The following is a 23,307-nucleotide window of genomic DNA, read 5'->3' on the forward strand; positions in this document are numbered from 1 at the left end:
ACATTAGTCTCACTCTGCTGAAGGATCTTGAGCACCGCTCAAGAACCAATTTTCACCATCCACACATGATAGGCCCCCAGTTTATTATTGGTCTTGGTCTCTCAGGTTTGTCTTAGGTACTGGTTAAATGACAGTATGACCCGATGCTAAACGGCCATTCCAGTGAGCGGTGTGGACACGGTTCCCTTTCAGAACAGTGATTCATTTGCGGCCGCGCTGACGGCACATGGTGGCGGTCTCCCGGCTCACTCCCGAGGACGACGAGGAAGTGCAGAGGCAGACTTGCTGGTCAGATAATCTGATCAAACTTCTGTCCAGAACCATACTACAGCACATCCAGACATCCGGACCATGGATGGTGGTGGTGGAAAAAAACACTACATCATTATTTTGCGTTGCAATAACTACTGTGAACTGTGCAATCTGCAGCCTGTGGTACTTTTTTAACTGGGCATCTGTTTGTTTTTATTTAGATTGTTTTTAACTGTGAAACATTTTGTGAAATGTGTTCCTTTCACATTTTTCATTTTGAAATTGTATGCACCAACCAGGAGTAGCAATTCATTTGATTGTATTTTGTACAGTACAACGGCAATAAAGGCTTTCCATTCTTTTTGTATTCATTCCTTTTTTTTTTTTTGCACAAAGTGTTAGGCCAGGCTGAGTCTCAACATTTAAGCAAGTTATTCATCAGGAACAAAGTGATTCAGGGAAAGACTAGAAAAGACAGCAAGTCAATGAGAGGACAGGATTTTTGGCACTCGTGTGGTTTGGGTTTACCTGCCTGTTGGCTTCCTCTGTCAGCTCAGCTGAAGAAGTGTGACAGTTTACCTCTACGCACATCGTATTCCTCTCCTCTTTAGCCCCTCCCCCCCCCCCCCTTTTCCCTGCTTCTCTTAATTACTCTCTTCATCACAGTGTAGGATATTATACCAGAATGTGCCAGAACAAAGTCAGACTCCCTGTCTAAGCTTCTGTATTTATTTTGTGTCATTGTTCGGTACCATGCCAATTAGCATGGGGAAGACCCTGTGCATCTCAAGTGCTCACCGAACTGCCAACAGCAGCAGAACGAAAATAGTCCGCTGACCTTCACCGACCTGACAGCTCCGACACAAACAACTACACGCTGCCGTTACGTTTACCCCTGAGAATTCAAAACATTCAAAGTAGAATTGTTATATTGTCTGCGTACGTATTTTAATCACAATAGATATGAACAGGTGTACCCAAACAAAGTGGCCCCTCTATCAAATTCTGAAGTCCGGTGTGAGTTTTTAGTGAAAACACTTATACACAGGTAGACGGGTTAATGGGCAATTGGACTTTTTCATGGCTGACATGTCAATGCAGGAACAGCACAGATCTAACTAATGACATTAACAATGGCTGTGTTTCAGTCAGTGTCCCAATGAGCCAGCGCGCACAATAAAAATGACCCAGGCAGATAAACGTTGCAATTAAGGTTATTAATTCCTGCTATAACATGCCCAAAACGGGCCATAAAAAGCCTTGTTTTCGCAACACCATCCACCTATGCTGCGATGCTTTCTCATTAGGAATCATCATCGTTAAATGACAGTAATTATACCTCCCATTATAAAGATTAAAATGAGACACAAACTCTCCCCAAGCCCTCCACAAAATGCCAGAGCTCTGCCTTCGCTGCACAAGAGTTGCCTGTGCAGAGCGTCGCCATGTAGCCGTGTCCAACGGGCCGTGCTGCTGAACATTACGTCAAAATCATCCTTATCTAGAGACAGAAATAATGAGTATAGCCAGCAGAAATTCAAGTCTAGTGCAGGCGGTTTCCCCTGGAGGGATTTAGACAGAGCCCTCTCTGCCTCTCTTTGCTCTGTCAAGTCTTTCGACATCAGGGTTGTTAGGATTTACAGTGTTTGGCTGCTCTCGCCCACCTACATTTTAGCACTACCTATTCAGCTGACCTGTCCTCTGCCATGTCCCTACAGGCAGCACCGACATCCATCCACACTCAGACCTTCGCGTCTTGATGAATGCATATGCAGCAAGCCAACTGCCCGATGGTTCCCAGATTATTTTTGTGTGCGATGCTGTGATGTAATAATCTGCTAAATAAAAAGATAAAAAATATATATATGAATATTCTAGCATGCACCGTGCTGAGGCAAGACACAGAGCAGCTAAAGTGTGAAGCAATGTGCTGGAATCGATTTTCTCCCTTGAGAACTGAGAGTTGGTGCTGGCAATTTAGCTGTGGAACCATAAGCTTCAGGCTATGTTGAGGCTGTAGCTGCACGCTGTACTGTACCCGCTCCCTCCTGTTGTACACGACTCTCAAGACTTTCAAATAACATGTGCACCTGCAGAGATGCACATGTCTATCATACCAATCCATGTGCACACACTTCGCCGCTTTCAGTCTGATGGATATTTTTAGTCAAAGGAGGTAAAATACTGCAAATTATAGTGACAGTGACCTGTTAAATCAAGACATAGAATATTTAAAACCATGCGCTTTATTCGGTGAGACAACGTGAGACTACTTCAATGTCATCAGAGAGGATGAGGAGCGGGATCTGGACACAAACCAAAGGTTGCATTAGAGAGGCCTTAATACTGCATGTGCCGCAAACACCTTGCCACAGCTGGAAAGCCTGTAACAGGCAAAAGCCATCCAGTCAATAAACCAAGACAGTGACCTCTAGTGAAATATGCAATGTCAAACTAGGAATTTGTATGGTGTTTGATAGAAAAAAAATGTTGACAGCAACATTAAGTTTGCAAGCATTATGGATTCCAGACTGACCCTTACCTCTGGGCCGTGCAGGGCCGTTCATGACGTAAGAGTACGAGAAGACAAGACTTCCTGTGAAGTGTAATAGTGTGCAGCTATGGTTTTTGTGTGGTAGGTTGGATATCTGGTGATATTTTTGCTACCTCTGGTCTTGTGTGTGGGTTTTAGTGCAGGATGTGACGTAGTTATTGGATCCAGAAAATGGACGTCAACCACGGTGGGTTGCAACTTGGATGTGACAGGGTTAACTAAGATGTCAGGCACATCTTGGTCATTTACTAAATCCCATGTTCATGTGTGGAGTGCAGGGAAAGTCGCTAACGTGTGTGTGTGTGTGTGTGTGTGTGTGTGTGTGTGTGTGTGTGTGTGTGTGTGTGTGTGTGTGTGTGTGTGTGTGTGTGTGTGTGTGTGTGTGTGTGTGTGTGTGTGTGTGTGTGTGTGTGTGTGTGTGTGTGTGTGTGTGTGTGTGTGTGTGTGTGTGTGTGTGTGTGTGTGTGTGTGTGTGTGTAGTTGGTGGTCACATCTCCATGTTCGTTTGAATATTGAATGAACGATTCAAACTGCACCTTCACACCATCAGAGCAGGTCTCATGGACATATCACCTCACCCCCCTATTTGATTCATATAACCACGTTTGATTTCCAGTAATTTACTGTGATTGAAATATCTATCATTGGCCTCAATTGTAGCACCAGCCTCGACCTGAACTATGTGTTTGTGCATGTACTACAAGACCAACCCCATGGTCCCTTAGTACCAGAGTGATAACAATGATCTACAAGCACCATTTCACCATGCATTTTCATAAAAGATTCCTCCATATATTGAGGAACAATGATCGGTAACATGTTAGTAAAATGCCTACCATCTTATGATGTCGATGCTTCTTGGCTTTCCGCACATTGTTGAGGAAGCGACTGCCCATCTTTTTGGCGTACCACACGGACATGAACATTCTGCTTCAAGTGCCAAAATGTTTAATTATAGTTGATACTGGTGAACAAACCCCGCTCACGTCCAAAATGACATACACACTCTCTGAGAGTGGAAGAGTCTGGAAGAGTTAGAGTAAGCTCTCGACGTGCATCCTTTCAGAAATACCACTAAAGCATTTTTGCATAGTGAGACATTGGGCCTACACCCTGCCATAACAGTTGAACAGAGACCACAGAGCATCCAGATTCTCCAAATTAAAATATTGCTGTTTTAACTTAACACATGCCATTTGAGCTATGTTTCCACTCAATCGAAATAAAGCGTAGAATTTAAAGAAAAAAACTGCATGCTCTAGTCTAGACACTGAAGAATTGCAGAAAGAGCACGTCCCAATTAGCTTCTTCCTCTTGCTGAGCAGGTGCTGGTGACTTCCTCAGAAGAAGCGCAGTATCATCCGCCGGACCAAGACTCGGCTCATAAAAATTACTCATCACCGATAAAGCTCATTATTATCTGAGATGCACTCGTCCGGTCTTCAGAAATCACCCATCCAGAATTTAGGGGGGGGAAAAAAGCCATCTACAAACGGATACGTCCATTCCTCGTCATCTGTGGCAGTGGACTGCGATAGCAGAGCCTCCCCTGCTACTGGTCTGTGCTCAGCGAGAATGCAGTTCATATTTTCTGCTGCTACTGTACCGTACCCCTCCCATCCCGCTGCTGAGGGAAAGGGGGGCGAGCAGGAAAGTTTGATGGCAATTACTTAGCTGTCTCTCCGTATAATGTCGACGCTGGTGATGGGAGAGGGGGAGGAATTATGCTTTGGCTGGACGTCGAAGGACAAGCAGCCCACACTGGCCCGACTCGTCTCACTTGAAACTGAGAAGGGACCGGAGGCCTGCGAGCCCCAGTTCTGGTCGGTCAGTCAGAATAGTGAAATCTCAACGTAGTACTGGCAGGGATGGAGGAAAAATATTTGTCACTAGGATTTTTTTCCTGTCGTCAGTTTTCACGTTTTTACATCCGCAGCTTTTTTCCACATCTCGCTCAGACTCTCTCTTTCTGCAAGACAGATGGATTGACAGGTGTGTAATATACTATATTCATGCAGACAAACACACAGAGGCGTGCACACCTAATAGACTTATGTAAGGACATGCTGAAGGACAAGCCGTCGGCTGACGTTTTCTCATTTTGTTAAAATAAAATCCCTCCAACTACCATTCTGGTTTTCTCACCCTTCAAATCGCAAGCCCCTCTCATTCTGTCTTTCTCCCCCGTTCGACATGAACAGCTCTCTCCTTCTCTTTCTGTGTGCATATATCTTTTTCTTTTTTCCCCCTCTCCGTCTTGCTTCCCTCTCCTTCCCGGAGGACCTGAGCTGCTGCTGCACAGTAATTACACCAAAGCTGCAGGGACATATTTAAACATTTATTAAAGAAAACTAAGGAGGACGGAGAAAATGAAGATAGAAGCCAGATACGGACCAGACAAGAGCGCGGAGCAGAAAGGGGAGGGTATAGTGGGGAGCTCTTGGGAAAATGGAAAATATTAATTGAATCCATACATTAAAAATGATCGTCTGCATGCAAAGTGTCATACGCTTTCTTGGAGGGGTTGACTGTTTTGTAGGATCAGTTCTGTGGTGAGAGGAGACAGTGACATGCATTGTTTTTCATTTGGAGAGAGTGTAACATAAACTGGGAGCCGTGGGGGTCGTCAGTCGGCACTGTGAGCCTGCTGGTTCTCACTCCCAGCTCTGAAATGGCAATGTAGTGTAATCAGATAAATGCACCGTATGCATTGTTAAGAAAAGGCTTGCCTCAGAACATCTCTGAGATAGAGCTCTGTCAGCGAATGAGGTCAAAGGTAAAAATGTTATGAAAAAGAGATGCTCCGACAGCACTGCCTCTGGGTCGGTCGTGTGTGAGTTGTAAAGATTAGTTCTGGGGGGTAATTATTTTTCCCACTTCTTCAGAGTTTGACACAATCAGGGATGCCTTCTTTCACTTCTACATGTGAAATGTGAACGTGTCCTGAATGTTGAGTTCAGCCAGTAAACCGATGCCTGTGGGATTCGCTGTAATGGCGGGGGAATACCATTGCTGCAATGCCACAGCCTCTCGCTCATAAGCCTCGTCTTGGTTTTCTCAAAACGACCCTTTCTTTAAAATGCGGTATATAAAAACGTTTCATTCGTCTTTGCGTTTGCTGTCCGATACAACAGGGTCAGATCACAGCACACAATGTCACAACAGTTTATGTAGCCACATAATAAAAGGAGGCCACGGTACAGAAGAGTCATGCAGTGTAAGAGGCAGGAAGATTCATTAAAGTGAGAACAGATCGATATCAGAAGTTCTGCACAACGTGAAAAAAAGATCATTTCTAATTACATTATGTGCTAAGTTTAAAAAAGTAATATATGTCATTTGAAGTTAAAGCACCTCTTTGCTAAATCATGTACATAACCCAACGACCTCCTCTTACTTTGCCAAACCATTGCCCTGCTTCCAGAGACAATCCTGCCCATAAATCACTGCGGCCTGGAGTGGTACTGGCAAACCCCACACCATTAACGCAATAAAGACACAGACTGACGACACGAGCTACACATCAATGACAACCACACAGGCACACTCCAGCGGCTGCAAAGAAACACACACACACACACACACACACACACACACACACACACACACACACACACACACACACACACACACACACACACACACACACACACACACACACACACACACACACACACGTACATACCAGTGTGGGAAATTGAATGCATGCATATGCTGAGTGAGGTACGTCTGTACATGTGTGAAGCAATGTATATGAACGTTTTTCTGAATGATGACTTCATGCTGAAGGGTACAGGTGTGAGATATGTTCAGCAGTTTAATTATGAGCAGGCGCTATTAGGTGGGGTTGTGTTCAAGGTCGGAGCGAGCAGACAGAGACAATAAAATGAGGTGTAGTTGTTGAACAGAGTCTTTGTTGTTTGTTTTTCAGATTTCAGATTTTTGTAAATTATTTCATATCATGGTGCATAAGTGCATATTCTTCTGCCACTGTATTACATCTTTGGTCAAGCAAGACAGACAAAATCATGTGAGCGATTCATGGCACATGCTGCTAGTGCAAACGTCGGATCATAAAAATAGTTTATTGAGGAAGCGGCACAGCCATCTTTTCAAGGTTATGGAAGCGGCTGCACAGTCTAACACTGACCCCTACAGGTTTCAGCCTGTCCTGCAAAAGGATTATATCTATCTGTATATCAAAAGGCCTCATTCCAACATATCACTGAGGCTTAAACAGTGATGCAAATCAGGATTCATTCAGTCTCTGTTCATTGCTCACAGCATCGTGTTTACTTCTCCATTGATTTACATATTCCAGGATCCCAGAGAAGCAGATTCTGGAGCAATATGCCTAAAAAGCACCTCTTTACACTAAAAATGAGATCCACAGTGCATTAGATGATCTTTTCACTGCATAGCATCTTTGCAGGATTGTGAAATTATCAATGGAACAGAAATATGAAAATAACAAAGGAATATTTTAGTGTAGTGAAAGCACAACATTTAAAAAACTTTTCCGTTTCAGTCATGTGATTTCAGGCCCGGAACAGTTATTGAGTGCAAGTGGAGCAAATCTGTCAGACAAAGCAGATTTGAATAACAATAATTATGGACACACCAATATCATCGGAATACAGATAAAATGGTGGTCAGACGACTCCCTGCAACCCAGACAGCCGAACGTTGAGCGGATGAGGATAAAAATCACACTGATGTTGATGACTGATGAGGACACTGGTGACATTCAGGGTGACGGAGCGGCGCGCATCGCTGTGCTCTTACCAGTGTGGATACGGCGGAGGTGTACATTGGAGTGTGTCCCGTAGACATCAACACAGGCTGCAAAACAACAGAAGGGAGAAGGTAATTGTGCAGGGCACGCGGATGAGCACAGGAGGGAACAGCGGGTACCGATTTGCCCCCCTCCTTTTTTCTTTTTCCATCAGGGGAGAAGCTGACAAGTTCGTCTATGACACACACATTTACATCTGGGTACATGGCAGCAGTCCATCAAACCCAAATAACTGGAACTTATACAAGTATGAACTGCTGAATATGACCAGCTCAAATTTGAGTTGAACAATGACGGGGGTGTTCTAAAAACTGTGTCTTTATAGATATCTTTATATCTACATTTGAATTTTAACTGGCAAAACGAATCTCTTGCCTGTATTCAGGAATCTGTTCACTTAGTGTGTGACTGTTACATAGCAAACCACACATTTAAGCAATGACCAGTAATAGAAAAAAAAACTACACAGCATAAATATGCATGATGATAAAGCATCTATTTTACTTCCCACTCGTCATTGATAGCTTATTGATCGAATAATGAAAAACAGCTTATTCAGATTCTGCAGTAAAGAACAGTGGGATCGCTAAGCAGAATCGATTTCACCCTGCACAGCTAAAGCGGCTACTCAAAAACAATACACCCTGTGCCTCTGGATTTTACTAATAGGTAGCAGCATGTCGGGAGACTCTTTCCCTCCCACTGCAAAAGCTATGAATGTTGGGGCAGCTCTGTTTGCTGATTCTACGTGGGTCTACCTGGGAGGTAGAGAGTCACGCTGATCCGGATATTTACAGATTGTATCTGTGCACCTCTTTCCCAATACAGACATTTAATGTATAAATTCCTCTGGATGCATCAGGAGTAGTAACATTGGTGGGTTGAAAGGTCAAGGTAACAAGTAGGAAGAAATATGTAAGAGGGAGACTGAAATGTGAAGAAGAAATATTAGACAAAGTGAAAGTACAGTATTTCAAGGAACAAAGGGACCAAGGTTCTCATGTCCCAGGAAGTAATCAGGAAGTAAAACTAGTTCTATCATCATCATCATCATCATCATGGCCATCAGTCTAATCGTCAACCTTCCGCTCGTTGTCACAATCATCATCATTGTCAACGACTCTTACAACAACAGCAACAGCAACAAATGGCAAAATAACAGTCCTCATTAAAATAATCCTCAGACAGAAATGTGTTACAGTGAATGTTATTATCAGGCCCAAAATGCTAATACTTGCATATCTTGTGTTAAATATCAGAATATAGCAGAATCCACTCTGATCATCATCTCTCACATGAGGCTGGCTGGGTAAAAAACAAAATGGCTCCAACAGTCTTTGTCCACAGTCACCCAAGGCTGTGACTGAGCTATACCTTCATTTATATATGTATATATGTATGCATATATGTATGTACGTATATATAAGAACTATTCAAGGATGCAGACCATTGATATAAAATGATGCAAACGATTCACTTCGAACTAAGTGAGCCTAGACCTTTAAACTTCATAGTGTGTTCAGTTGTCCCTGAGGAGAAACACTTCATAAATAATGGCAGTATACGAGAAATAGAAATAGGGCCAGTCCTGGTTCTCAAAACATTGTGAACAACATCAACAGGCTCCTTTTTATGTGATAGGAGAACATATCCTCAAGATGGGATTTTTTTCTGCAATGTACATCTACTTAGTAACATTTCTGTTGTTGCTTTTCTCCACCATGACACTTTTGTATTTCGATTTTCGAGCCAGTGCTAGAATTTTGCACTGGCAAGGAAAAATCCTAAATCTCAGTGGGGAGACTTTGGGAGGGATGGGACTCTCCTTTCCAATGCAGCTCCAATTTAAAATGTATAAAGTCTGCATTTTTTTTTTTTTACAAGAGTATTACCTATATCAGGAGTGATAGTAGGAAGGAAATGCCTGGTTTCTGGTCCCACATTCCTCCAGACAAAGTGCTTTTATGATATTAAGGCAAGGAAGCCTCCAAACTCAAACTGTAATGTTAATGTTATTCTCAGCTCCGTGGCTTCAGGGAAACCTACATCAAGTACATTCTCAGCCCACATAGTGTAGAAAGTCTACAAATCAAATCCTCATTTGTATGGTTTAAGTTTTAAATGTGGTGATATGCAATTATTTTTTTTACGAATGCCTTTATTTAGTCAAAATCAAACCATTGCTGATAGGTGGCAAAAACAACAACATCATTCCCAACAACAACAGGAAAGCTCCTTGGCCCAAGAGAAGCATGCACGAAGAATACATGAATAATACTGAGCTCATTAAGGGAAGAAAATACGGTAATACAAACGCCACGGACTGATGACGCATAGTCAAAAATTCCCTCGACTTACGACTCCTTCTATCATCACAGATCACATGTATAAATGCAGCCACCCGGCAAAATGCGCGTAGTACAGCCAGAGAAACTATTTGGCTGTACAAAATGTGACATTAACAAAATGCGGAGGAACCTTGTGCGCATTCAGAAATCGTCTACTTCCGATGCCTAATGAAGGTCCTTGATTGAAGTGTTTACCTCCTAGGTGCAGATGTTGCTGCGCGAAACAGCCGGTTACTGTAGCTTTTAGCAGACGTCGCTTAGTTAATAGATCATTTGTTGGGGACTATTTTTACTGCTGGATTAATGCGCAGTGTTGCACTGGTGAATATTTATGGTAACAGCTCATGTGGGATTGACAGTGACTAAAAACGCAAGGGGCATGCCACCCTTTGAAATTGATGTGGCTCAGTGATGTGTGTTTAATCATTTCAGGAGAAGACAGCAGGTGGAGAGCAATACTCACAGTCACTAGGATAAGATACACTGGTTGTGGTCTTTTTTCATTGGACTTTCTGATAGAAAAAAAATATATCATATGTATATATGTATATACATACTCTATCGCTTTTATGAAATGCATCTGGAGACATAATACTAACCCCCTTACTTACAGTTTGTAATTATTATTTGGTATAAAATGATATTTCCTGTATAGGAGTTTAAATATATGCTGGCAGAGCAACCAGTCCAAATTTTTCTGATACAGACAAGCCTCCGGGAAATGCCTGAGTCACGTAATGGATCTGAAACACTGGAGGTCACACAGCTTATTTGAAATTTTCTCCTGATCAGACGCAACTGACCTCATAATGGTGTATTTGGGAGAAAGGACCCATCAGCACTGTAAATGATGCACCCATCAACGCTGAATAATTACTGATCCCCTGGTATGTGCTGAGCAACAAACTCCAGTGGGACAGAGGGGATTAATCCAGGCAGCAAGGAAGGTCAGGAGGGGACGGCACACTGTCAAAGATATGTTACACTGTTTAATCTGTATTATCATCACGTCGTCTATGTAACAAACCACATGATTCTTTTTTAGGGGACGTCCCCGATTGCTACAGTGCATCACCCTGAAATATCCCCAGAAAAACATTTGGATCAAACGATGGATCAGGTCACAGAAGACTGACACGTGCAACCTCCCTGTTGTCACACTGTCAGCGGCAGCAGCAGCTTTAGCAATGACACCTGACAACGCAGCTAACAGTCGCTCAGAGACATACGGACGCTGTTAGACAAAACGACCACAACCAAATTATGGCTGCGGCTTGTTTCTCTCTGTGTTGGTCATTGTCTATTGAGAAGTTCCTATCAGCTAAACTCAGTAGTCCATAATGCACATACTGGTGATCAGTCTGACCGTGTAATAGATATAAAACCATCGTTAAAGACAATTCGAATTCAGGCTTCATGTAAATCAGATCACACAAGTGATCTTTTCGGTGGTTTGTTTTGTTCTGTTTTGTTTTTATTAAATGGGAGATTACAGAAGGCTGCATATGGTTTTATTCATCATTTGCTGTATACAATATGTGTGTGTAATGTTCCTACAGAGCATTAAGTGATTTTGCTCAAGTTGCATTTGTTCAGTTCCTGTTCACTTTACGAATCTGAATGTATTATTATTATTATTATCATTATTAGAGACGTTCAGATTCCGATACCAGTATCGACGTTGTAACATATTGTTGTGTGACACAGTTACCGTAAAAGAGACGGACTAAAGGTCTTTGGTTTTTACAAGCTGTCGATAACAGCTATTTAAAGAGAGTAATTGTTGTTTGTTCCTAGATTAATTTATTTGAGTTCAGCTTCAGTTATGACTGTCAAACCAGATAATACATAAAGATCTATGGAATTCATTCTCTGTATGTATTTGTTTACAAAGGGTTTAACCTGAGCCAGTTCATACAACAATGATAGCAATCATCACGTCCATACGAGGTTAAACTGCTGTTGAAATACGTTATATACAGTAAGTTGTTGTTTCTTTTTTTTAAAGCACTGATATGGGATCGGTACTCAGTTTTGGCCAATATGCAAAGTCCAGGTATCGGAATCAGTATCGGGAATGGAAAAATGGTATTGGAACATCTCTAATTATTAGACTACTGACTTCTCATGTAACTCATATGATACACTGCTTTGATGATAATTTAACAGTCTGCCGCTGTGAGAGTATTATGCCCTGTGCCACATAATTAATTGCTTCCAATGTCCCATATGATGGCTGGCATGGGCTCTCCAATGCCACTACTCAAGTTTTCAATTTAGCAGGGTGGGCTCCTCCTAAACCGAGCCCCCTCGCCGCACCAGCAACGAGACGTCTCCATGGCGCTCACGCCGAACACGCTCTGTGAGTTTTAAATAGGAGCCGTGGAGCACAATAACTCAGCCTCTCCTCTATGCTCATTAAAAGAGAACATTTTAATGGACATATCTGCTCCCCGGCGACTTCAGTGTACACCGCCCTGCGGGAAATACAGAAACACTTCCCCCCTCTGAGCAAATAAATACGGGGCTCTAACGTCTTAATATCCGGTGGGGCCGCTGAATAACGTGTGTGGGCATATGAGATGGATCGTTATTAAGTGAGCATTATAGCTCACACCTGCCTGTGTCTGTAGGTACAGTAACTACAGAGTGAAATCGTTACAACACTCTGGGCAAAGTGACCGTGCTCGTGTTCCTCCTGATGTCAGCTGTATCTTTTGACTGTGTGACAAGTTGCTCTCGTGTTGTCTGTGTCGATGCCTCCTCTGTATCAGAGCACTCATAGAGATTACATTGTGCACGTGTGAGACATTTGTCTTAGGTAAGTACTGTAAAGAACTCAGCCCAGCGAATTCCTCCGCCAAGGCTGAACAATCCTGCATGGAATAGTCTTTTTTTTCTTATGGTAGAAATATAAAAGAAAGAAGGAAGTGGTCTCATAACCTGATAACGGATTATGATCATAAATGATTTGTTTGTAATAAACAACACAGTAGATGTGAAAACCAATGTAACAAGAGTTTTGGATCAACTGCTGCAGTTTGATCTGCACTGAACTGTACACACAAATATCAGTCCACTAAATATGTCTGATCATTTAACAATAAATATCTGTAAAAATTATTTAACAAAAAAAAACTATGTTAAAGAAAGTTTGGTGCAAACTGGTTTATAAACAAGCAAACCAAAAACAGACATGGTTGAAATCATAATCGCCTTGTCGGAGGTACTCATGCATTGCATTCATGGCACCTCCAATTGTACGATTGTTTTTCAAAACTAATCATGAGAAATTTTATTCCAACAATCGGAGCAAATTGGAATTGTTACTGATGTAGTAATTCAATTAAGATGAACTGATTTCTGTCCACATCCTTTTAATGGTTCAGGTGATCAGATTACTCTGTCCTGAATACGTCTCGCGTTCACTTGCACTTTTCACGCTGTTAAGCTCTTGATATCAAATTACCCAATATACATGTCAAGGGGCCAGATTTCCTCATAAATATATTATACTTCCATTAAAGTATTAATGTTGAAAACATATCTGGATTTAAAAACAGACAATACGTCAGCTCAGGTGCAAACTCATAATAAAAACATTTAAAGTAGTTGTGTATATAATTTTAATGACATCACTTTGGTTCACATAATCTATACATTTCCACACCCTAAACTACTAGAGTAATTCACATGACCAATGTCACAACTTATTCCAATATAAGGTCATATGTGGCCCACCCCTCTGGTATTGCCCAGCAATATGCATAAATGTGTGTGTGCGTGTGCGTGGAGCGTGCGTGTGTGTCCTACCTTGACAGGAGAGATATGTGTGTGTGGCGTGTAACCATGTATGGCCTCCATGGCTGCAAGGTTCTTGTCACTCATATGAAGCATCTCGGCACTTTTCCCTGGAGCCAGATGTGCTGGACTGTGCTCCAAGGGGGGCGTCTCCTCATCCTGGTACCTGTACTTCTACACACACAACACACAACACACACAGATATATGTTAGAGTACAAAGAATGGTCGTTGTGTAAAAGGTTGATCACAATCTCTGTACATCGTCAGCCTCTCATTGATGGCTCATCTCTTGATGAGGAATTCACCGAGCACACAGAGCAGATGAATCCTCGGCCAAATGCGGACAATCTATATGCATATCTCGCAAATCACATGACATGTGTGACCCCCACAAGTGCAAAGTGAGGACATATTAGGAACAGAGCCTCGAAATGTTGCCATTGTGCGTTGAGCAAAGTGATCGTCCTCCACAACCACATGGAGCAAACTGGAGCCGTGATTCATAGCAGCTCAGATCATGCAGCTTCTTCCTAGTAACCTCAATCTCCTACCGATATCCCACACCTGGGCAGCCTGCCAGCGGCCCACTGTGTTAGCCACACATGGTCGGCTTCATCCTAGGTGTGATGACACCAAATCTGCACACGGCATTTTCCATCACAAACACATCAGAAGGTGGGCAGCAGCATCACAGTGGAGATCTCTCTCTGCGTTGGCGCTTGTCCCTTGAACCCCCCCCCCCCTCCAGGCTCACAATATGCTCTGCACTGCAGATGTGAAGCAGTCCGGTCTGAATATGGAGAAAAATTTGGGAGTATCATCTGAATTCTGCCCGATGGCCTGATGGCCAGCCCTGCCAATCTCTTGCCTCCCTCTTTTTTTTTTTCCTCTTTTCTTTTTTTGGAGGCATACGGAAAGGGAGGTGCATCACCGAGCCCTGTCTCAGACGGGCTGCCTAGCAACCGGAGCAGAGCAGAGATTGCGGTGCCGCGGTCGGGGCTGCCTGCATCGGGCTTGGATCACATTACACTGAGACAGCAGGAAAGGGAAGGAGTGAAATAGAGATGGAGATAGAGGAGAAAGTGAGGGGGATGGGTAAAAAATGCCCCCCCTCCCCCCCAAAGTGAGACTGTCAATAAGGGGAAGCAGAAACAACAGCATGGGGGAGGACCAGAGAGAAAATGACTAGTTGTTGGTATCACGATTCCATAATTACAGCTTGACAAGGAGGAAGGCGTTGGTTTTTCTTTATTAAGTATTGCTACATTAATATAAACAGGGAAATGAAAATGATTAACCATACCACCTATTACCTGGTATGATACCTGACCAACTGCTGCTTAATTACCATTCTAATCCTTTCTACATCAGAAAGTCAGACTTTCATCAAACTCAAGTACATAAGTAAATAAGATGAATCACAACTCGATGTAGGCTGAGCTCCCCGGTCTCCGCTGCCGCCCTCTTTCCTGCATGACCCACAGTCCTGCTGCCATGTTGCCTTCTGTCCCACTGGTGTGGGATGTGTCAGTCTGCACTTATAGGGGGTGCGTTTCTTTCTTACTAGTACATTGTATGATTGTGACAGTGTGACTCAGTGTTCAAATGCACTGAGCTGAGTCCGAGGTTAAGTGGTTGAATACTGTCTAATTCATTAAAAGCTGCTCCTGGAAGCCGGTTGGATGTGAGAGGCTCAGTTATGACTGTTGTGCAAATACAGTTAATGTGATGTAAAGCATTTTTTCATTGAGAGTCGAATTTCAGTTCACTTAACTCATGGGTATTTTTCAAAAATCATCACAGGTTCCCATTTCGTTAGATATTCGTGACTGTATTCACCTAGTGTTTTAGATATCGACCATGCAGTCCCTGATCAGATGGTTACAATGAGAACAGGCAGCTCTGAGTCTTGGCAATCAAAACAAGTTCTGTTCATAATGATGATGCCTTGAGGGACCAGTGTGCTTCATCAGATGGTCGGGCAGCTTAGAATTATTCACTTCTTACCTTCAACTGGAAACTTCTTTATTTTACAGTGTAATGAGATTATAAATAAATGTTATATAAATCGCATATAAGTTATGAATATGATCAGAGGCAGAGATATCAACAGACTTTAGTGCCTAGCTGGTGTGTCAATAACTTGGCAGCAGAGAAATTCCTTCTTTTATGTAAATGTATATTGTATGTGCTCCCATGTCCCTGATAAATACCTAAATGTCATTGTTCTAACTTGATATCGTCTGTTTTAGTTGAACATCACATCAGTGAACCTCTCTACCTCTCGGTGTTCCCAGACTTTGTTGTATCTTCTTGGAAGGCCATTACTTCTTTGAGGGATTACTCTGATGTAAAGGTGATATATGGCCTCTCCATCGTTTGCAGTTGTATTTTTATGGCCCATACCTGTACTGTAACAATAAGTACACACTACTGTATGTGTGGCTGAATAAGATGTTCCTTTAATGGTCAAATGAGTTAACCTTAATGTAAAGCAAATGCCAAACACTATCTACCATCATCTCAGTTTGTATTTCAAGGACCAATCTTGAGCTTTGAAATTCCTGTGCATTAGGTAATGGAATGAAAGCTAAACTCACCTCTCAGGCATATCATTTCAGAGATACTTTGACTCGATGCGCAAGGTGTTCCATGAACCATGAGAAGCTGTTCAGGTGTAAATTAAAGGTCCCCACTGCATCTCCTCAGAATTTAATCTCTTGCAAGTTCCCATTTTTGCTTCTTCTTTTTTTTAATGATAATGAATCCTTTTTTTCTTTCTATATTTGGATTAATTTTAACCTTTCCTGCTCAAATGAGCTCAGAGGGATTTTATGCTGAGTGATACGGGAAGTCTGCGTGACACTTCGCAGCAGGCTGGAATTTAGCTGAATGCAGCACAGAACATCGCCGTGATGTAAATCTATTGGTAAATGTGCTCGAATTCAACCAAATTACAAAGCAGTCTACTAAATAGATCTTCAAATAAAGACATTAACCACATTTCTTCCCTTCTGGTACCTGCTAATGATAAATTGTCGGAAAAAAAACTCGTATTTAAATATTCTTCGAGGAAACGTGAACAATAATTAATACAGAAATGCAGTTTTTCACAAATTCTGTGTCCAGCACTTCTGTTTGACTTAAATACATGACATGTCTCACCTCTAGTATATTTTACGTTGTGCTATTTTTTCTTTTTTGCAACTATGCAGCCAATTTTTTTAAAACCTTTTGATTCCACACTTTGAACTAATTACATAGACATTTTTTTGGTATAAAGATAGATTAATTAAATCAAATTAAATGTGTATATATATATATATATATATCACCTATAGTTTCCAATTTTTGACTGTGACCCAGGCTTTAGTTCATCCATCAGTTATGCTGTAAAATTAATTTACCTCCCGACACATACTGTATGTAGGCCAGAACACCTGCTGGATGTTAGTGGAGCAAACCTTCACACCCACCCACTGTAACTTCCTCGTCTCCGCTACAGTCCATCAACATCTGGCCGTTGCCCTCTCGGTTGATTTTAACTCTCGAGTGTCTCTTCAAGTGCCAAACCCCAAACAAAGCTTTCATCTCATTTGCATTATCACACGTGCTGTTGCGAGCCAAACACCTACCGGTACAACTGGTCCCCCCCCCCCCCCCCATGTATACTTGAGCCCCGGAAGACAGGAAATTCACTCATCTTCCGCCGGTGCTCACTTCAGACTATTCTCCGAGGCGTTTCACTTCGACAAGTGTTCGTATCCTGTAGCTATGAATGCTGCAACAACAACAACAATAAGAGAGCTTTACATTTACCATGGGGCAGAATGCTTAAAGCTGCACCAGGCAGGATTTGAATGTACGAATCCCTCCAGCCTGAATCAAAAAGTGGGGCTACAACAAAGAAAAGCTTCTTATCCCCCCATGGAGACGCTCTAGATTCACCCCTCTTCACTCAAATCTAAGTGTGCTGTTGGGCGCAGTCACTCTAATCTCTTTGTATTGCCAAAAATGAACGTTGAAATAAATTTAGAAAATGCATTCAGTCATGTATGATTTATGATGCATTCATTAATTTATCATCAGAAATCAAGCTCCAAGAACAGCGACATGAGACCCCCCCCCCACTTTGTGTTAAAAAGGTGTACAGTGCAGGTGGACCTCAGAGTGAGTGTGTGTCACGTGGAGCGGCACCTCCACTGCTTCAATACTTTGTCCCACAGGGAGATCGTCTAGGTGCTCGGCCATGCAGCACTATTTAGATTATCCAATTAAAAAACTTTGATCAAACATGTAAAAAGACTTTTCTGTGGTTCAGGTTTTTGAAGCTCATTACTGTCCACAACTTTCTCCAAGAATAAAACTAAAATCCCTAAAGTGCTCCTGAGCTTTCTTTGCCCCCAAAAGGCTTATGTCATGAAAAATAAATAAAGAAAACATTTTTTTTCTCCCCCTCGTACTCCCTACACGCTCTGGACAGTTTTAGGAACGCAACATTTAGTCTTCAGCCTGATATATTCGCTTGATAATTTATGTTCATTTAACCCAAATTAATGAGATTCTGCATATCATTTCATGTTGGATGAATCATCATTGATAAAAACCCACACACATGTATCATCCTTGAATTTTAATAATCAGATTAGAGTCATAGATGTGCCGTGGTGGGTGGTGTGCGGCGGGGGTGGTTTCAATTCTGTCTGTCTAGAGCCCGTTTTCACAGGAACTGAATGCTCATTTCTTAGACAAAATAGGAACAATATTTATCTGATTTGCATGAATGTCGTGTGGATTTCTCGCTTTATTCCTATACATCAAATGTGATGAAAACCCTGATCTTCAAAAATAATGTACTTTGACTTAAACCTTATTAAACTGACCCAAAACATTAGAGAAAAAAAAAATCTATTTATCTTACAGCTCAGGTGACACCTATCTCCCTCACTTGTGTTCACGGGTCTCACGCACTGCTCAGTAGTCTTGATTATTTCCTCCCCTCCCCCCTCTGTCCACACAAGCATCCACAGACCATTTTTTATGCTGAGTACATACATTTTTATGTATGTTGCACTGGAGGCCATTTTAACATTGCCGCACTGCGAGACTACACTTGAGACAAACGTGTGCAATGACAGCAGCAGTGGGTATTTCCTCCTCTCCCACGGTCATCAACATTGCTTTCAGAAAACGGGCCTGGCGTGCGGCTCTTTGATGGAGCATCGTTTCCCATTGTTCGCCGACGTCTTGATAAATGCAGTCGTTTCTTCGCGGTTGGAGGAATCAGAGATGTGTCTCAAGCATTCGTTTGGTACTTTTAAAGACATACAGCTCATATCCAAATTCAACATAACAAGACACCAAGAATCTATAAATGCAAGTGCCTAATTTCATGTTTCTGTTTTTAGAGAAATGCTGTTCTTTTCTATAAATGTTCATGAACTGACTGGAACGTTGATTCTGTTTGTGCCAACACACTGAGACTGCATTTGATTATAAAGGTCAGTGATGCATATCTGCTGCCAGATGCTTAGTGAGGGGTTCCTGTCTGTACAGTTTCTGACAATCAAGGTAAATCAGTAGCTAAGGCCGCTGTCGGTTAGTTAGTTCCCATTTCTGCAGCTTGGATGTGCTCACCTCCCGGTTTCCGTGTAACTGCGCAGTCTGTCTTGATGATATTATGCAGATTTTAATTCGGGTGGCTTTGACGTGTGTATAAGGATCAAGTTGGCAACTTTGAATATTTGACTCCTTTCAAATAAGCCGTCGGGACTCTTGCTACTCTTGTTGATGAGCAACATCTTGTGAGGTTGCTGCTTGTACATGTATATACGTTGCCTTAGATGTATAAGGACCAATTTCTGTACAGTGAGTGTGTTACTTCCTCCTGCGGCCTACTGATGTGTTGCTCACACAACACCAGCTGCAGTATTTGATAACAGCTGAGCTGGGGGAGCCAGTTAACCAGGTAGAGGCGATCTTACTGCTCTTTATGAAGGAATGTGCCACAATAAAAATGGGTCAAATCCATAGGAAGAAACGTGTGTTTACAAAGCTATGAAAATAGTTACAGAACGGATGTGAAATGTAAAACCAGGAGCACAGACTGCACATTGCAGTACAGCAAACAAACCACCTCTGCTTCAATATCACCGTCTGATATTTTTCTACATCATTACACTTGATCGTTTCATTGGTTGGTGGGTAATGAGTGACAGCAGGTCGTTTTCCTGTCCATTTTCCAGTAAAGACGTCTGAGGATCGATCATCGGAGTGAGGCGATCATCGATCTTGATATTGAGATGAAGGCACACTGAGCCCCGACTCGTAAATCATTCATTACATTCAACGCTCATTTTACGTCTCAACTCAATCCTTTTGCCAGGTTAACATTGGACGCCCTTCAATATTAGCACTGCACTAGAAAGTAAAGCTTCTAACGTCTTTCTTGATTAGATGTTGTGGCGCTGTCAATGACCGTTAAGCATAAAAGAGTACGTTAAAGGACTGCTGAGGGTTTCCAAGCACCCAAACCGTTTTAATTAAGATCTGGAATTTGAGATGATTGGGAAGCTCAATGCTTTGTTTATGGACAAAGATTATGAGAACACAAAACCTTGAGCCATTGTGACAGATATTTATCAGGCACGCTGTACTCCGGGTGAATGCAGGAAATAAAACATAGATGAGGTGTATACGAAAACATGGGCAACAGGAAACCGAGGAACAGTAGAAACGTAGCACTGCAATATACTGTGCATCCCAAAAGATCTGGCTGAAATTACCCCCCACCACTGATAACGACCCACCAGGTGACTGCAACAGACTGAACACAAGCTGTTGGTGGACTAGTCAACCTGCAGGACATGTGTGAAGGTATCTGGGCGTTAAAGAACAATGCATCTTGAATTTTGGGGATGATCGGCATGATCCAAAGGGCAGCACGGCCTGGACAGTATGTAACTGTGACACAACAGAGGGTGTAAATCCAGCAATAGTACACACACACACACACGCACACACACACACACGCAAGCACACAGACACACACACACACACACACAAACACATTGATCTGTTCCAATCGTGCAGCATCACACACTGTAAACCAAGCACAACTCATCTTAATTGAGCTGTTAATCCCATTTTAAAATCTACTCTCATTACGTTTGACTGTGTGGTCACGATGACAGTAGCAACTCAAGTCTGAGGGAGCAGAGTTTTAATGTTGTTTTCCATAAGGAAGGGGTGGTGTCTCAGATGTGGATGCAGATGAAGAAGTGAGCCACGAGTGTGATGTGGGGACACGTGGGATTATATACGATAGTAATAGTCAGCCTTGGGCACAGCAGGACCACCCTTTTAAAAACCCAGAAAGCAAACACCCACATTACTTTTACCAGCAGCATTTTTCAAATGTAGATATTGGTCTCGCCGCGCAGAGAAAATGTAAAAATAACCAACGTTGAACGAAATACAACGAGAATATCCACCCATTTCATATTTAATGATGCGCAGTTGATCGAACGCACAAAGAGTAACGGACTCTGTGGCAACAAGACGGAAAGCAAACCAAAATGTCGAAGCCCAAAAATCGACAAACAAATGATCTGCAGCTCTGTACACTTGTGCACCGCGTTTTTGGCAGGTGTCGGGGCAAATCCTGGAACGAGCGGAGCGGTGTGGGTCGTATTTGGCTTTCGTGAAAAGTAACAGACTAGAGTGCCATGTGTGGGGATACTCTGAGCTGGCTGCCCCAGTGGAAACACCTGACGCTGGGACGGAGGGAGGGGAACCTGGGCTGTGATGGACAATCACTGACTGAATGAATGAAGGGCCGTGCTCCCTCTTTGGATCCCACATTTTCATCGTGACAGAGCGAGACAAAGTCCAAAGCCATACTCCAAACACACAGCTAATGATAATACCCTGTTCTTTTTTTTTTTATAAGAAGCATCAGTGCACAGCCGCATGGTTCTGACTCCTCACTAAAGGGTACAGCTACAGCAGCACTGTTCACTGTTACCTGATTTCAAACTGGGATTTGGCCTCCACTGCAGTGTGCACGTCTCCCTTGATGGTGAACGATATCCAGGTGGCCCCCGAGCAATAAAGTGAATTCCCCAAGGTCAAAAAGCTGCAAGGAAAAAGGCCCAAACATGTGAACCAATCACCACTTATCATTTGGCCCTAACATGACATGACCCAGGAAGAGTGATAGTGGAGTGACTGTCCATTCATTCAGTATCAGTGCCGTCGACCTGTATTGTGAAGGAGAGCTGCCATCCCAACACGACCGTGCCTGCCAATTAAGGACGCTGTGTAAATGGAAATCGGCCATATAAGCATGAAAAAAACAAAAGAACAACAACCCCCAGGCGGTGGTGTCAAGACATCATTCTGTGGATTCGCCTGAAAGCACATGGACTAGAGAGGAAACCGTAGGTGAGCGTGATCGCGGCGCCAATCGGTGGCCGTGCAAAGGGAAGAGCGCGGTTTCGAACGAGCCGTAGGAGGCGACGCGATCAAACAGCTGGCACCGACGAAAAGAAACAAACGAAAAAGGGCGCTTGGTTTCCTCTCGCGTGGCCCTCGATCTGATCTCCTCCGATTCTCGTCACACGTCTCATCCGCACCGAACTCCACAGCCCGCGTCCGGGGAACCGCCGCCTTTGCTGCAAGCCCGTCCCGGCCGCCGCCGCCGCCGCCGCGCACCCGGGGCTAGTTCTTACCTTGCAGCCGAACATGAGGGAGAGGGTCCGGTTGCTGCAGATGACCTTACACTGGCACATGACCGGCGAGAGACACTTGAGACTCCTGACAGGCAGAGACATCCGTCCGAAGAGGCGCGCACCCGAAGACAGACCCGCGCTCGTCGGTCCGCCGCCACTCACTGGGCGCCCCGGTGCGCGAGATCCGCGGAGAGGGGGGCGGGGGGGGAGTGTGACCGCGGCGGTACCTCAGTTCCTCGGGTCCCGTGGACGGACCGTACTTCAGATCATGTCTGTTGCGTCCGTCGCTACAAGACCATGTTGTCCCAAGGTTCAACACTGTGACAGCATCATCCATAATATGCTTCTGCCCCCCCCCTCCCCTCCCCTCTCTCTCAAACACACACACACACGCACACGCACGCACACGCACACACACACACTATAAATATTCATATACATCGCCGGTTGATCACTTATCCCCCGAGGCTAGAAGTGGTATTAGAGTATGAAGACACACACACACACATCGAAACCCCTTGCCCATCAAAGAAGTGGTAGTCGGGGAAATATGTATGGTGCCACATCAACCAGTCACAGACTGTAGATACAGAGGCTACAGTCAGTGTGATCGCTGCGCCCCCTGTCGGCGCGTTAGGGGAAATGATCCGACAGGAGCTGTCCACGGTGCTGGAACGTCCACAGCACTTGAAGGATCACGACATGTCTCCGCGTGTCTGTGTCGCCGATTGAACCCAATTCATCGACAACACCACCGCACGAGGTTATTGCCAGTGTCTCTGTTAACTAGCAGCATGAGAGAGGCCCAAATACCACGAGTCGA

At 43.4% G+C, this 23,307-nt stretch overlaps 1 protein-coding gene across 4 annotated transcripts in view; it reads right to left on the bottom strand.

Annotated features, from left to right (window-relative positions):
- LOC118301323 (disks large homolog 4) overlaps positions 1 to 23,307 on the bottom strand; it is a 56,848-nt gene that overhangs the window by 13,143 nt on the left and 20,398 nt on the right. For 2 of the 4 annotated variants that reach the window (XM_035626729.2, XM_035626728.2), the window contains exons 2-3: positions 13,763 to 13,924; positions 7,592 to 7,648 (exon numbers count right to left, since the gene is read on the bottom strand). In XM_035626729.2, the coding sequence (XP_035482622.1) occupies positions 7,592 to 7,648; positions 13,763 to 13,924 (219 nt within the window). Of the gene's footprint in view, positions 1 to 7,591; positions 7,649 to 13,762; positions 13,925 to 21,778; positions 21,890 to 22,484; positions 22,752 to 23,307 lie in introns of those variants that run through there. The other 2 variants (XM_035626730.2, XM_035626727.2) reach the window with 2 other exon arrangements.

This window comes from Scophthalmus maximus, chromosome 2, assembly GCF_022379125.1.
Source record: "Scophthalmus maximus strain ysfricsl-2021 chromosome 2, ASM2237912v1, whole genome shotgun sequence".
Lineage (NCBI taxonomy): Eukaryota > Metazoa > Chordata > Actinopteri > Pleuronectiformes > Scophthalmidae > Scophthalmus > Scophthalmus maximus.